The 14891-nt window shown below is 40.1% G+C and overlaps 1 protein-coding gene across 2 annotated transcripts; it reads right to left on the bottom strand.

The window, feature by feature from the left end:
- Positions 1-1287: 1287 nt before the first annotated feature.
- Positions 1288-10092, bottom strand: il13ra2 (interleukin 13 receptor, alpha 2). 2 transcript variants are annotated; one of them, XM_047378235.1, is made up of 10 exons: positions 9963-10092; positions 9626-9729; positions 9276-9427; positions 7521-7677; positions 6658-6778; positions 6379-6563; positions 6085-6239; positions 5511-5658; positions 4076-4199; positions 1288-2879 (listed from the first exon to the last, which is right to left on the bottom strand). In XM_047378235.1, exons 2-10 carry the CDS (start codon positions 9708-9710, stop codon positions 2756-2758), a joined length of 1251 nt encoding a protein of 416 aa, XP_047234191.1. In that variant the 5' UTR covers positions 9711-9729; positions 9963-10092; the 3' UTR covers positions 1288-2755. The 2 variants fall into 2 exon arrangements, with proteins under 2 accessions (XP_047234191.1, XP_047234192.1); XM_047378236.1 differs by having other exon boundaries at positions 9894-10049.
- Between the last annotated feature and the right edge of the window lie 4799 nt (positions 10093-14891).

Here is a 14891-nt window from a genome sequence, read left to right as displayed (position 1 = left end):
ATGACAAAAATGCAAAGATTATCACTCCACAAAAAGCAAGGAGACAATACATATTGGACTGTTAATATGTGTGTCTCTATTTTTCTTTGAAGACTCCAACATTTACTGTAGAACACTAATGTTGAGTTGTATAACCACTGTTTCTAAGAAGTGCTTCACATCTGCATTTATTGGTTTTTCCTCAGAAGCAGCATGTTTGATTTCTGTATTTTTTTCAAACTTAGTAGGTTTGCTAAAAGCTTGACTTAACAGAGGCGTCTTCTAGTTGTTACAGTAGACACACAGGTAACTGTAGACCTTCTTTGATCACAATGGGGCTTATCATTGGCCTGGTCTGTGTCCTGTTCTGTTACTAAATTAGAATATAGTGTATAATATATATAAACTATAATTATAATTATTTTCCATAGATAAAATGATGTGGTTAGTAATGTCTGCGATTTTTGAACACAGCTTTATATAAGACCAAATGTGTGAAATCAGTAATCAGTAACAGAACCCAGATATAAAACTGAGAAACGAGGGTGATGGGGACCCAGGTGGTCAAAACAGATGGAAAATGACCCAGCCATGAAAATACAACAAGAGCTTTTCAAGAACAACTGAATTTGAGCCTCTTAAGCTTCTTTTATACAGGTGCTTTATTTACTTATAGAATGGACCAAAGCATAATAAATGCAATATTTGAAGGCCAGTAGTTCTTTGGGGGCTAAAGGAGGGTTGGGGATTCGTAGGACTTTCCTATTTTATTTAGTGATTTCGTTCTACACTTTAAATCTTTGTATTTTTTAGTTTATTTTGTTAGTCTGGTTTATAATTAATTTTTGTTTTAATTGTTACCCAGTGCTTTTGTAACATTTTGTCTCCTTATTCTAACAACGGTTGTGTTTGATCATTCTTTGTCCTCAAGGCAGCCGTGTTCTTGCTGACATCTCAGTAGCTTCTGTTGTTTTCTTTGACTAGTCGTTCTGTAAGATATTTTGTAATTAAAGTTTCACTTGCTGTCATCTCTGCCTGCTTGCTGCCTGTTTCCTGTTGCACCTGTCCTAATCATATAGCCACAAATCTTGTCTGTTCTGTTATTTCTAAGATGTTTGTCTTCAAGAGCTCCTGAGAGAGACAACTTTCAACCAGGCATGATGGTATAAAGTTCATATGATTATCAGTCTGAAATTCAGCCATTTCTTTATTGTTTGCACATGATTGCTGCAGTATTAAGCCAATAATTAGAACTTAAGAACTAGAATTGGGTCATTTTATTATTTTTAAATGATTTGAAGTACCACATTTATCGTTTACTCATAAAACTTTATTAAAAATGGGTTACGAAAAAGAAATATTTGCAAATCTCGTAGCTTCACGGCAGCAGTGTGAAATCAGATGTGCTACAATCTCCTACTTTGCAGTGAAAGCACATTTTCTATTTACAAAAACAAACAACGTTTCTAGTCTGCAAAAAAACAGATATTTGTTGCAGAGATAATGCTTTCTTCCAATTTACATATACATACATTTATGTATCAAGAAGGTTCAAATTCTTTAATATTATCAGATGAAAATTACATTATGTTCTATACTACCAATTCTAAAGTCTGATTCTTTCATTTTTATGCCTATCAGTATGCAAACTGAAGAAAGAATGCCTATGTTTTTTTTAGCTTTCTTTATCCCAAAAAACGAATATGTTCCACATCTTATGAGAATGACTAACATGCACATTATAAAATGCGAAGGAGAAGACGGTGAAAGCAAAATTCTGAACAAACATGATAAAAAATACATCCTTAAACTGTCTCTCCATTAAAGGTAGTATAGGAGCATGGATAAAAAATTGATTTAAAAAATTGATAAGTACAGAAATGAGCAATTCACCATACCAAATTTGATTACACAAAACCTTGCATGTAAAGCAATTAGGATGACAAACATTCATTAAAGCTATACTTCAATTCATATTTCTTGGTTATTAGAGCTATAAAATAACACATTAAACACAATTAATGAAAATTTCTAATGAAAACAATAGCCAGAGGGAGTGTGGTGAATTTTAACTCCTACAATCAACACGCAATGCATGCTTGCTTTGGCTGGAATAAAGAAGCTGCGGTAACAGTCCTGGTAAAAAATGGCAACAATTGTGGCATTAAAACACTGAAACACTCATACTTTCAGTTGCATTAGAAATACTCGGATGATGAATGAAAACTTCACTGGCTCCAAGTGTGCAAGACAACAATACAAATACATTTTGGACGAATTGAACATCACCTTTCTTTTTTGTTACATACAGAAGTAGGTGGTTCATCAGCTCACTGGCAAGAATTGAGGCCCACGTTAAACAAGTAAATATCAAGATAAAATAAAATGTAAATATATATAACAATAATAATAATAATAAACAGCTTCGAAACCAGTGTTAAGTAAATGACCTGGCAAGAGATCTGGCAAACTGTAAAACATCATGGTTAAGTAACTGCAGCCCATGTAATCTCTGCTGAAAAAATCAGCTAGCAAGACCTGTGGCGAAACATAAACAATCAACCGAAACCTCTTGATTTTGCATCTAATATAGTTCTCCAGTTTTGTTTAACATAGGAAAGTAAGTGTTCTTTTAGAAGCTGTTAAATGTTAGACATTTTTGTAAATAACACACTGCACACAGTAGTTGCAGTCAATATACCTGTGCAGGCACCCTGAAAAATAAGTATAAGTGCAACAGTAGCAATAAAAGAAAAAGAAAAATTCTGAAATGTTCTTAGATGATGACATCAGTCCAGATTTTCTTGCTGCTGTAGATCTTTGAAACTCCCTGGGTAAAATGTTTGGTAAGCAGCTTGGGAAGCAGAGAGTCCACTTTCTTCTCTAGTCCTGCTCTCCTCCTGTAATTAAAAACACAGTTTGATGTTCAACCTTTTCACATCTAGTCTCATTACCACCAGAAACATGATTTTATGTGAAATGCCAACAAGTATTGCATAATTGTGACTGGAACGGAAAATCGTGCAAGACTTTCTAAATCTGAAAAATGTGGCATCTGGATTCAACCCCCTTTACTCTGTTTCCTTAAAATGAAATCAAATGAAATCAATAAAAGTCACGAAAGTAGTAAATAAGACTATCTGAGTGTAATTACATCTCTATATAAATCCAGCTTGTGTGAACAGTAGGGAACGACAAAGAGCATCATGAAGACCAAGGAACACAGCAGACAGTTCAGGGAGAAAGTTGTGGAGAAGTTTAAAGTAGGGGTTTGGTTATAAAAATAACATCATAAGCTTTGGACATCTCATGGCACGTTGTTTAACCTGTCGTCCAAAAAAAGAAGCGTATGGCACAACTGCAAACCTACCAAAACATGGTCGACCACCTAACCTGACAGGCCGAGCAAGGAAAGCATTAATCAGAGAAGCAGCTAAGAGGCCTAGGGTAACTCTGGAGAAGCACCAAAGATCTACAGCTCAGATGGGAGAATCTGTCTGCACTCCACAAATCTGGCCTTTTTGAAAGAGTGGCAAGAAGAAGGCAATCGTCAGAAGAAACCCATGAGAAGTCCTGTTTGTAGTTTTCCAAAAGTCATTAAGGAGATAGGAAACATGGATGAAGGTGTGTTGGTCAGACAAGGCCAAAATTAAAAAATTTGACCTTTTTCTAAAACTCTATGAGTGGTGGAAAACTAACACCGACACCAACAGATGTTTTCCATCCAATCTCAGTTAAAGTTATTTTGCAAAGAAGAATGAGCAAATTTCAGTCGCTAGATGTTCAAAACTGGTAGACATACCCCAAAAACTGACACAGAAAAAGAAACAAACAGACATAAGACATATGTCTGCCATTAAGCTTAGAAAAACAAACTGAAAGCAAAAAACAGGGCTAAAAACCACCACAGTAAAAAAAAAAAAAAACATCTAAACTCTCTAGAAAATATAGAGAAAAAATACTGTAAATAACAACTTTTAGTGCATATGTGCAAATTATTGTTGGCACTTATTTACACAAACAAATCTTTTGCAAGGTACTGCAATTGCAGCATGTTTGTGTGCAAATATCCCATTGTGGATGTATTAAAACTCACATGTTAATTGTTGCCCAAACACTCAGCAACACCACCAGGGTGGCAATGATGGCAACAGCAATGTAGATGTAGACAGACACGAAATTCAGTTCTGGTTCCAGTGTGGCCTTTACGTTCTCCAAAACTAGAACACAAACACATCAAATTGGGCTTGTTAAAAAGCTATATCATTATATTTGATCAAAAATACACATCTTAATGGACAACACTATCCACAAAAACCTAAGAGCAAATCAGCATGAAAACAGTGTGTAAAATATTAATTTGAGACATTTTAGAAATCCAAATATTTTTCCCTGGATCATCCAAAAGAAGAGGGACCTACCTGTAGGGGGTGATGTAATACAGGTTTTATGTACGTTTGCAACCAACTCTAACATGCTGCACAACATAACCACCACAGTCTGAAATCTTATACAGGCATGTTTTTGCGTTCATTTTTGCAGGTGTTTTCGGTTTGTTTGTTTTGTTGCTACATTGCTACATAGAGCCACCAAAAAATGCAAAACTTTGCATATTAAATTCAAAACAGAACCCAAACAAGTGACTAAAGCAAATTTATGATTCACTGTTAAATAAATCACCCTAAATAAGCTCGTGCTAGCATCAAATTCCTATCCTGATGTTTGGCAGATTTCTTGAATATCCTACCCGGGAGGTAGTTTAAACACAAACATTACATTTATGCACAAATAACTACATGATGTCATAGCAAATATTCTTTACATGGTGATTAGCAGCTTCTGATGTCTTCCACCCACTCTGGTAATACCTATTTAAAGCAGGTGTGGCTTATAACCAAAAACCAAGCTGTAAAAACCTCTGGATTTTGGATGGTTATAAAAAGTTCATCTCTCTTCATCTGTTTAGCTGTACTTCACACTTGGATGTGGTATCCTAATGCATAGTTTTTCAAAAACTATCTCTGTTGTGTTTGACATTTCTGCCTAATGTTGAAAATATTGTATCCAGTTCTGCAGCACAATTTTTAAGTAGTTAGTCATTTTGCAATGTTCACAGTCAAAAGGTTTCTGGTGTCTATTGGGGATTTTTGATTTTGGTGAAATGGCTTTCTCTCCAGGGCAGCACAGTCTGGGAGGGGCGGCATGAGGCAAAATAATTCTTAACTTGTCAGTTGCACTACATAAAGTTTTGCATTGCTCTTTTTCTGTGTTGATAACGGTAATAAAGGTGGTAATGCTGAAGTCTATATCCGTTGTATCGTATGATTCGTTCCAAAATTAAAAGACTATGTCTGTGTTTTTTAAGGAGCCTGGACTCCATTTACCTGGATCAATTAATATTAGAACAATTTATTTAATCTGAATATTTATAACAAGTTACACACAGTTTTTTGTTGGTTTTTTTTGGGGTTTTTTTTTTTTTGCTAAAAGGGTTTTGTCACGGGAGTATGTAAGGTTTTAGATTCACTAACCTGGATGGCATGTTTCATGGCTCCAATCGCTCCAAAAGCTTTTGTCCACACAATATGAGTTCAGTCTGGACCGAACCTGGAAGCAGTGTCTCTCACTGCTGTCGCTGAAAAGCAGTGTCAGGCTGGGGGTTTTGGTGTGAATGTGGTTCTGTCAGTAAGAAAAATATATACGTAAATAGTTTCATAAAAGAAAGGGATGAACCAAGGGGAAGTATTTTTAAAAATGCAATTTTAAGTCCTTATAGAAAACTTAAAAGTGGCCCATCTTTGAACATATTTTCGGGATTCAGTATAGACCAAACGTAAAGTACTACATTTGAGTTTTAATGAGATTTAAGTGGATCTTTGAGTAGATCAAACACCTTCGACAATGTTTAAAAACTCTTCCAAAAACCAGAGGCTGCACCAGCAGTTCTCTTGTACAGATGCTGATCTTTTTAGGTGCAAGTAAAGTCTGCAGAACTTGTTCTGCAGAACTTGTTCAGTTGGCAGGATTTGTGGTAAAAAAAAAAAAAAAAGGCGTAGGCTGGTGTAGAGAGTCCTAAACAAAAGCTGCATATCAGATAAACCATACCAAAGATATTTTTCCATCAGCTCCTACATGATGGTGTCTCACTTCCCACTCGAGGCAGTGCACATGAAGTCTCCCAGCAGGATTTGTCCAGTAAAACTCCAGCTGCCTGTCAGAACTTGTTTGCAGGTATAGCTTACCTGGAGCTGAAGCCTTCACTGCAAAACAATTAAACCCAAGAACAAAATATTACCAAAGGAGAAAGAGGGAAAAACTAATCTCGACAATCTAGCAGAAACAAAATATCAGAGCGAGATACTAAACCACCACAGTGCCTGGTCGCTGACATGTACGCACCCTGGTTTTGGATCTGCATGGAGAAGAATGCTTGCTTCAAGGGTCCTTCAGAGGAGGAGCCGTTTACACAGAAGTAGATGTCAGTGAATTCAGGAAGAGGTTTTCCTGTGAAGTTGCAGCCTGTCCTCACTCCATCTGACAAAATGTAGCTGGGGCATTCCACTGCCTGCTCCAGGGATTTATGCCTGTGGGAGAAGTATATCTGGAATGTAGTCATCTAGGTAACTAGCATCCTGATGTAGCTTGCATTGCCTAGCCTTCTTTAAGCCAAAGAACTACCAGAAATATAGATTCTGCAGTGAGCTGGCCGGTGTCTTCAGGCTGCGTGTCCAGGTGCACTCCAGATTCTCCATATTATGGTACACACACATGAACTCTTTGGCTTCTGTATTCCAGATTCCTAGACACAGTAATAGAAACGGCATACAACAAATGTTTCTCAAAGCTTTTTATACCCCTTAAAACAGTCTACGTTCCAACCACAAACTTCAAAGTATTTTGGAGGATCTTATGTGACAGATCAGCACAAGGCATCATATAATTGATGAGTAAATAAAAATGATACATGGTTTCCCGAGGTAGTTTGAACACTGGTGTTAAGCCACACAATACTTTGTAAAACCACCTTTAAATACATCTGCAGGTCTTTGTGCTGTTTCTTCTGGCTCTGACCATTTAGAAAACAAAAATTTTTGTTTTGCCGATTCTTCTTTGCGAAATAGCTCAACCTCAGTTATATTCGATATCCATCAGCTCTGACCAGCTTCCGTGTCTCTACAGAAGAAAAGCATCCCCACGGCATGATGCTGCTACCACTATGTTTCACAGTGGGAATGGTGTGTTCAGGGTGTCAGCCCTTTGTATGTGTTCCAAATAATTCAAATTTGGTCTCAACTGACCATAGCACTCCTTCCACATGTTTGCTGAGTCGCCTACCTGGTTTAATATTAGGTGAGAAATTTTCTTCCCATTTCCTGTTATGCACTACTTCCTGATGTTCTGTCACACAAATGACCAATAAAATAAATCATTAAAGTTTGTTGTTGTAACATAACAACATGTGAAAAAGTTCAAGGTGGGTGAGTATTTATGCAAATCACTGTATTTTACATTACAGATGTACAGCAGGTATTAGTGCTGACCTGTGCTGGGAGGTTTCTTAACCACTTCAGTGTATTCTTTGCTTTTGATCACTGTGTTGTTGGTGCACTCTCCATTCAGAATGGTGGAAACTCTTACTTGGACATCTTTGGACAGGTCAAACTGAGCACTGTAGGTCCTCCCAGGCGTCCTGAGAGTCTGCCAACCCAGACATCCAGACACGTTGTTACACATCAGAGATACATTTCTGGAATTTCAGTGTTACTCACACCAATCACCATACATCTCTGCAGAAAATTAGGCTGTCTCCAGATTCTGTAGAGAGTGGGAATTGGTCCAAACTTGACAACATTAAACATGTAACTATTTTCCACCAATTTTCTTTCATTAGCTCATTGTCATGCTACAACACCTATCTTTCAAATGTGTCATGCAAAACAGGTTGGATGGTGCAAGTTTATCAAAGATCTTCTTTTACCATCTCTTTCATCACCATCCTTGACACTATTTATAAGCCCTCATTACTTGTGTAACATGACCTCCGTCTGTGGTGTCATCCCAGTATTCCAGGGAACCAACCTAATAACAGGATGTCTATGAGACAGATCAGCAGTAATCACAAGGTTGTAAACATGTTATACATTAACAAATTTTCTACTGCCAGGCAAGCTCTTCTTTCAACATGCTAAAATTACTCAGTTTTAAAATGTAGCCTTAAAAAATACACCAGAAGGTGTTTTTTATCAATTATGTGTGACAAAATTGTTTAATTCATTTATTTATTTATTTATTTATTTTTAAGAGCAACATGCAGAACCCAGTTGACGCTTACCACAATTTCATATGATGGCCTTCCTACTACCATCAGGGACCACAGCTCATCAGAGTTTATCCATTATATCTAACATATTTATTATTATAGTTTCAATATAGAAAGTAATGTTAGCTAAACAAAAACATTCACTTCAAATTATTTATATGTGAAAGGACTTAGGGATTAAGTGTGCATGCTTAGAAATGCAAAAATAAGTATTTCTTATTAAAATCTTGACTCTTAGAGCACCTATGTTAATGCTGGCTGAGTAATGGGTGGAAACAGATGAACCTTGACCTCAATCATGGCCTTAAAAGATAACCTAGATCATTCAAGGAAAAGCCAATAAATATTTCTGATTCTGATACAGTTCTAAGACCTTTTAAAGTCTAACTACACTGAATTTTAAAATACCAAAGATAAGTTTGGTTTTGTACAATTATCACCAAAGGAATCAAACAGATTAATCCTTTTTTTTCTGGTTAGTTTCAGATAAGTCTCTAAGTGCAAGGTTTATGCAAAAGTCAAATTTATTCCAGATGCTGTATAGCTTCTTTTTTAAATCTCACATTAACAGCAGATCATTTTCATATCCAAATCTAAAGAAGTTTTATTATCATTTGGGGGTGCCTCTGTATGCTGTAATATCACCTGTAACATATCTTTATTTGTTCAATCTCTGTTTTCTGTTCTTTCATTGTATCAGATTGCACACTGTTCCGTGATCAAAATCATTACCGTTCTGCAGCCTGAAATACTCTGCACTGATTTGGCATTTGCACAGAAGCGTGGTGAATCATCACGTAGTGAATGAAATCTAAAACTACGCACTGCAAAGCCTGAATGTATTGCAATAACAAAATAATAGCAATTTCTCCTCCTGCAAATACTGCTCAATTTAAATACTGATGGAACTGTTTATATATATATATATATATATATATGTAGTTTGTATACATACAAAAACCGGATCAGCACTCACCTCCCATCTGTTCTTGTATGTGTTGAAGTACTCGAGCTGGTACTGCAGAAGGCACGTTGTGATGCTCATTAGGCTGCTTGGAGGACTCCAGGTTATCTCCAGACGTCCAAGACGACCAGGGTCTAATATTGCTAGATCCTCAGGGGGATCCGCTACAAAATGAAGAGGAGATCTCATGTTGAGTCTCTGCTGCAAGTAATTTTATTTTTACCATGGCAAGGGAAAGAAATAGGCTCAATTGATGTTTTATTTTTAAACTCCTAAAACAATATTATAATAACTGTTATAGACATAATCCCCCACGCTGCAGTCTTCCAAATTCAAGGTTATAAAAACGGATGTTAACAAACCCGTGACTGCACAGCAACGCATGCTGTCCCTCCAGGTTATGAAGATCAGCATCAGTAAAGGAAGACCACCGGATCTATTGGCCATCGGTAAAATATAACGAAGACTGAAAAACAGACAAAAAACATAAATACAATCCTGAGAGGTTTGAGCCGTATGGCGCGACCGGGAGCTGCTCCTGACTGATTCAGCCGCAATAAACGAGTTTCAGATAAATAATTTTGCGTTATCACACTAAGACTAAGGCTCTGAGGGGGCGGGGATACTCACGCGGGTGTTAACATGTTTTCCTGAAGCAGCAGGTTCAGGCTGAGTTTAAGACACTTGGTTTATACTCGCCTGGTCTGTGTGTAAGAAAAAACAACCCTCTTCGTCCATCCTCTTCTCTTCTTTCTGCTGGTTTTGGATGTAAATCTCTTTATTTGGACCGTGAAGAGATGTATCCACCTCCACTTCCACCTCCATCTTCTAAATGTCCGACTGAAAACCTTGAACATCACAAAATAACCCACAGAGCCAAAGGTGGCGTGCTTATTTTTTTTTTTTTAAATGCCAGATGTAGGTATTCTGAGGCTAAAAAAGCCCTATGAGATATTTGCTATATCTCTATCACCCTTTCGGTGAAAAATATTATTAATGCATTATTTAGTTAGCACAAATTCACACATCTAAAGGCTATTTACATAACAAACAGATCAAATTTATATCTAGTCATAAAGAAATAAAGCCGGGGAAAATAATTGTTGAAAACGTCTTTTATCTGCAGGAATTTCTGGCAAGTAATGAAAGTCTTAAATGTAATTTTGCAGACTCCATGCATGAAACTCCAGCTAAATGTCACAGTGTGTGTTCTTGGTTTGGCATTTAGTCAGGTGTTTTTCTGTTCTAAGTATGGTTAGTCCTTGAGACCTCGTTGCTGGTGTTTTATTTTCTAGGTTGTGTTCTGGTAACTATGTTAGTAGTTGCATTTTTTGATCTGTTATTTTCCTATGTTCTGGTCCCTTGGGTTTGTTTATCGTTTGTCTTGTCGGGCTCCTCATGTTCTCGTTTATCCCAATTGGTTCACTTGCCTCTTAGCCTCCCAGTCTGTTCACACCTGTTTCCTGTTCCCTCCTGATTACCTGCCCTATTGTTTCATGTCCACCTTCACTTGTATTTAAGTTCATCTTTGTCCTTTGTTCGATGTGGTGTCGTTGATGTCGCTTTTGGATTTTTGTCCTTGCACTGGATTCTGTTAGGTTCTGTTTTCAAATACCCTGTCAACTGGATTATCTTGTCACCCTGCACCTCGCCTTCATGTGAGTGAACTCTTTAAATTAAAGTAGGAGTTTTGATCCCACTCTGCCTTTCTCCGTGCTTGTCTGCCTTTGGTCCAGCATCAAACAACAAATTATGACAGTACGACACCGCCACAAGGACCAGGCAGATGAAGCGGAGCAGATCACGCTGTGGGAGTATCTCCGGTGAGCTGCAGAAAGGTCCTCGTGCCAGGAAGGACTAGCTGCGGAGAGACGGTCACCATTCTAAGGCACCAGATTGGCAGTGACCCTCCCCGGGACCAGTCCGTTGCGCTACAGGTCAGCGCCTGCCTCCTCCGCCTACTGCAGCCAGTGTCGGAGATGAAGAGCCCCAGTCCCAGACTCCATGGCGGGTCGAAGTGACGCCCCAGCTCCTTGTTCCACTGGGGGTCCTCACAATCCCGCCCCACTTTCTGGCTTGACTCTGGAGGGGCTTGCAGCCGAGCCATCCACGTCAGCAGCGGCTCCAGCTGAGCTATCCTCATCTTCAGCAGTTCCGGCCAAGCCACCCACGTCTGAAGCGGCTCTTAAAAGAGGTAAAGTTCTTTTAAGCTCTCGCGGCTCACCGGAACATTCGCTCCAAGCCTGACACGATGCTTGACTCCAAGCCCAGCCCAAGTCACTGTGGGCCCGGCCCAAGTCTCCAGGGGTCCTGCCTGGGTCCAAGTCTCTGTGGGCCCGGCCCAAGTCTCCAGGGGTCCTGCCTGAGTCCAAGCCGGACGACAGGCCCACGTCTCCAGGGGTCCTGCCTGGTCCAAGCCTCCAAGGTTCCAGCAAAGTTTCGGGTCCCCAGCTTCGCTGCTTCGTAGGTTCCTCTGGTCACGTCTGAGACCTCTGGACAGCTCGCTTCGTGGGTTAACCTGGCCTCGCCGCCGGCCTCCTGACTGCCTGCATCTTTATCGCTGGCATCCTGGACTTTGCCCAGTGGGGACTTGTGACCAGCCCTTGTGGCTTGTTTTCGTTGATCTGGACTCCAGTTTCTCCCCATCGGGTTGTTTTTTGGTTTTGTGAACTCTGGTTTTTCCCCAATTGGGTCAGGTTTTGTTTTTTGGACTCTGTGGCCTCGCCCTGTTTTGGGGTTGTTTTTTGTGTTGGACTCTTGCCTCCACCCTCCCTGGTTGGGTTGTTTTGTTTTTTGGACTCTGTCCTGTTCCCTCCTGATTACCTGCCCTATGGTTCCATGTCCACCTTCGTTTGTATTTAAGTTTATCTTTGTCCTTTGTTCGATACGGTGTCATTGATGTCTCTTTTGGATTTTTGTCCTTGCAGTGGATCCTGTTAGGTTCTGTTTTCAAATACCCTGTAAACTGGATTATCTTGTCACCCTGCACCTCGCCTTTATGTGAGTGAACTCTTTAAAATAAAATAGGAGTTTTGATCCCACTCTGCTTTTCTCCGTGCTTGTCTACCTTTGGTCCAGCATCAAACAACAAATTATGACACTAAGCCCCTGTCCCAATACCCACACTACACCCTTGTGTCCCTGAATTGCGTGTTCCCATTGATGTGGTCGAGTGCGTAGTGTGTCCCAATTCTCCAGAGTGGTCCTTAGCCCCGCCCCCTTTGCGCCCTCAATCCACACTTCGGGGAAGCCCGCATCTAAGCGGACTTCGCCGAAGTATATTACCCACAATTCACTGCTGCAGATGACGTTCTGAGCAAAAACCAATCACAACCGTCAAGGTAATCAGCCATCAAATCAGAATAATAAGAACTGCGTAAACTTTAGACAGCAAGCCAACAAATTTTTACTGGTTTTCCAGGCTCAACATTGTAAGATACCACTGGGTTCAGATTGAGTCTGGGCAGTCAGTAGGCCATAACACTGAAGTTACCTTTCAAACAAACACTGGCTAGAGTCTGGTGTATAAGCCTCCTTCGCTTCCTGCACTTTCTTCTCCTCAAAACAATTGCTTGTTGCAGTTTTAAATAGTTTTTTTAGCAGCAAGACTGTGAAAACAGCGCTGGTTCACGCCCTTTTTGATGTTGCAGTTACGGTGCAGAGGTGCAAGTCAATGACGTAACCCCTACTGTCCCAATTCTCCAATTTTGCATGCTTGTAACCTGCGCACTTCAACCCCTACATGCACCTGTACAAAGCAAACACTTCATAGAGGGGCGTAGGGTGTAGTGTGGGTATTGGGACAGGGTTGGCAAAGCCTTAACGACCATTTTCCTTCTATTGTACACAGATGTTTGCACACTTTATTTAGTTCAGCAAGTTGGGTAATTATTTAACAGTTATTGGTCTTGAAAAACTTCTCTCTTTTTGTTTATTTTTTTAGCATTGTGTACATTTTCTGTTTTATATAAAAAAGCTTCCATTTTGTTTGCGTCATGTTTTGGGAAAATTTTCTGACCCACATGCAGAACCACACAGAACACCAGGTAAGATATTTCAAAGATTTATTTATCACGGGGATGATGCACTCAGAGGGGAACTGGAAGGATCCGGTTTGAGGCTTCAGCTTTTCTCTGAGGGAAGCCGTAATTAAAAGAGGTATTGGTCATGCAGAATTTAGTTGAATATGGGGCATATGTGACTGTAAGAGAGGCTTACAGTTTTTAGTCTGGGGCTGAAAGAAGGCTGGAGAAGAGGTTGTGATACCTTGGGGAAAGTCCAATGTCCAGAGGGAGGAGGGTAGTCTAAGCTGGAGTTTTCTTTTTAGGCGGTAGATGGAGAGCGGGCAAGCAGGGAGAATCTGAGTTCTGGAGCCGTTTGAGGATAACAGTTGTTGAGGAGAATATGTTTATAAAAGACTCCTGTTCACACACTCAATCAAACAAACTCCAACCTCTTCACAATGGCCAAGACCAAAGAGCTGTGTAAGGACATCAGGGATAAAATAGACCTGCACAAAGCTGGGATGGGCTATAGGAAAACCAAGCCAAGCAGCTTGGTGAGAAGGCAACAACTGTAAGAAAATGGAAAAAGTTCAAGATGACAGTCAATCTCCCTCGGTCTGGGGCTCCATTCAGGATTTCACCTCGTGGGGCATCAATTATCAAAGTGAACCATCTTTCTTGGCCACCAAGAGAATCCCTGCACCCGAGTGGGGAGGTGGAGGGTCAAATTATGCCTGCTGCCAGTGATTCATTTATATATCTTCCCATACACTCTTTTTCTGGATTTGAGAGGTTGTAGAGACGGCTGGAGGGAAGGGGTGCTTCTAGGAAAAGATTAATTGAACAATTGTAAGGGCGGTATGGTGGTAGTGAAAGTGCCCTGGATTTACTGAAAAGTTCTCTAAGATCAAGATAATTGGGAGGAACGTTTGACAGATCTGGAAAAGTCTCTTTATCTTCTAGGCTGAAAGTAATGGGCAACGTGAGCTTGCCAACCTGCCGGCAAGCAGCGGAAACCCCGGGATTCAACCCTGCCTCCTTTCCAGTCAAGCTGGGGGTTGTGAAAGGAGAGCCAGGGGAAGACCAAAAGGGACTGTGGAGAAGGACAAATATAAAAAGTGAGTCTTTCTTTGTGGTTGCCAGAAACCCCTAGTTTAACTGGCTCGATCTTATGTGAAATGAAGCAGGGCTTTCCCATATAAGGCCGAAACATGGACAGGTGTTGACAAGGGGATAGTAGGGATCCTGAGGTGCGTGACCAAACACTCAGAGTCCACCAGAGCATGGAGTTGCAGAAAACCATACTTTACTATGAGAGAGCATTGCACAGTTAAACGGGAAATATCATTCTTACCGGAACCGCCCGTCAAAAGTCCCGAACCTATCCCGTACCCCTTCTGGCCGGGCGAGACAGTCAGCGATGTAATGGTCTCCCTTAATGCAGTATAGGCACACACGAGCCTCTAGGCGGCGTTAACGCTCCTCTGGAGACACTCTGGTTTGTCGAACCTGCATTGGCTACTCAGGAGGCTGATCTGCAAGTCAAGTTTATTTATATAGCGCTTTTTCATATAATATCCTGACCCACATGCAGAACCACACACAGAGCGCCAGGTGAGATATT

Source organism: Girardinichthys multiradiatus, chromosome 11, assembly GCF_021462225.1.
Source record: "Girardinichthys multiradiatus isolate DD_20200921_A chromosome 11, DD_fGirMul_XY1, whole genome shotgun sequence".
NCBI lineage: Eukaryota > Metazoa > Chordata > Actinopteri > Cyprinodontiformes > Goodeidae > Girardinichthys > Girardinichthys multiradiatus.
Note: the sequence above shows the minus strand (reverse complement) of the source record. Positions and strands in the feature narration are given on the sequence as shown.

Excerpts from the sequence above, each read along its gene's own strand:
- il13ra2 (XM_047378236.1), bottom strand. Across the intron at positions 6,564-6,657 it reads CTGCAGAATCTATATTTCTG|GCATAAATCCCTGGAGCAGG; the intron begins GTAGTTCTTTGG and ends CTTCTCCCACAG. Across the intron at positions 4,200-5,510 it reads CCATGAAACATGCCATCCAG|TTTTGGAGAACGTAAAGGCC; the intron begins GTTAGTGAATCT and ends TTTGTGTTCTAG.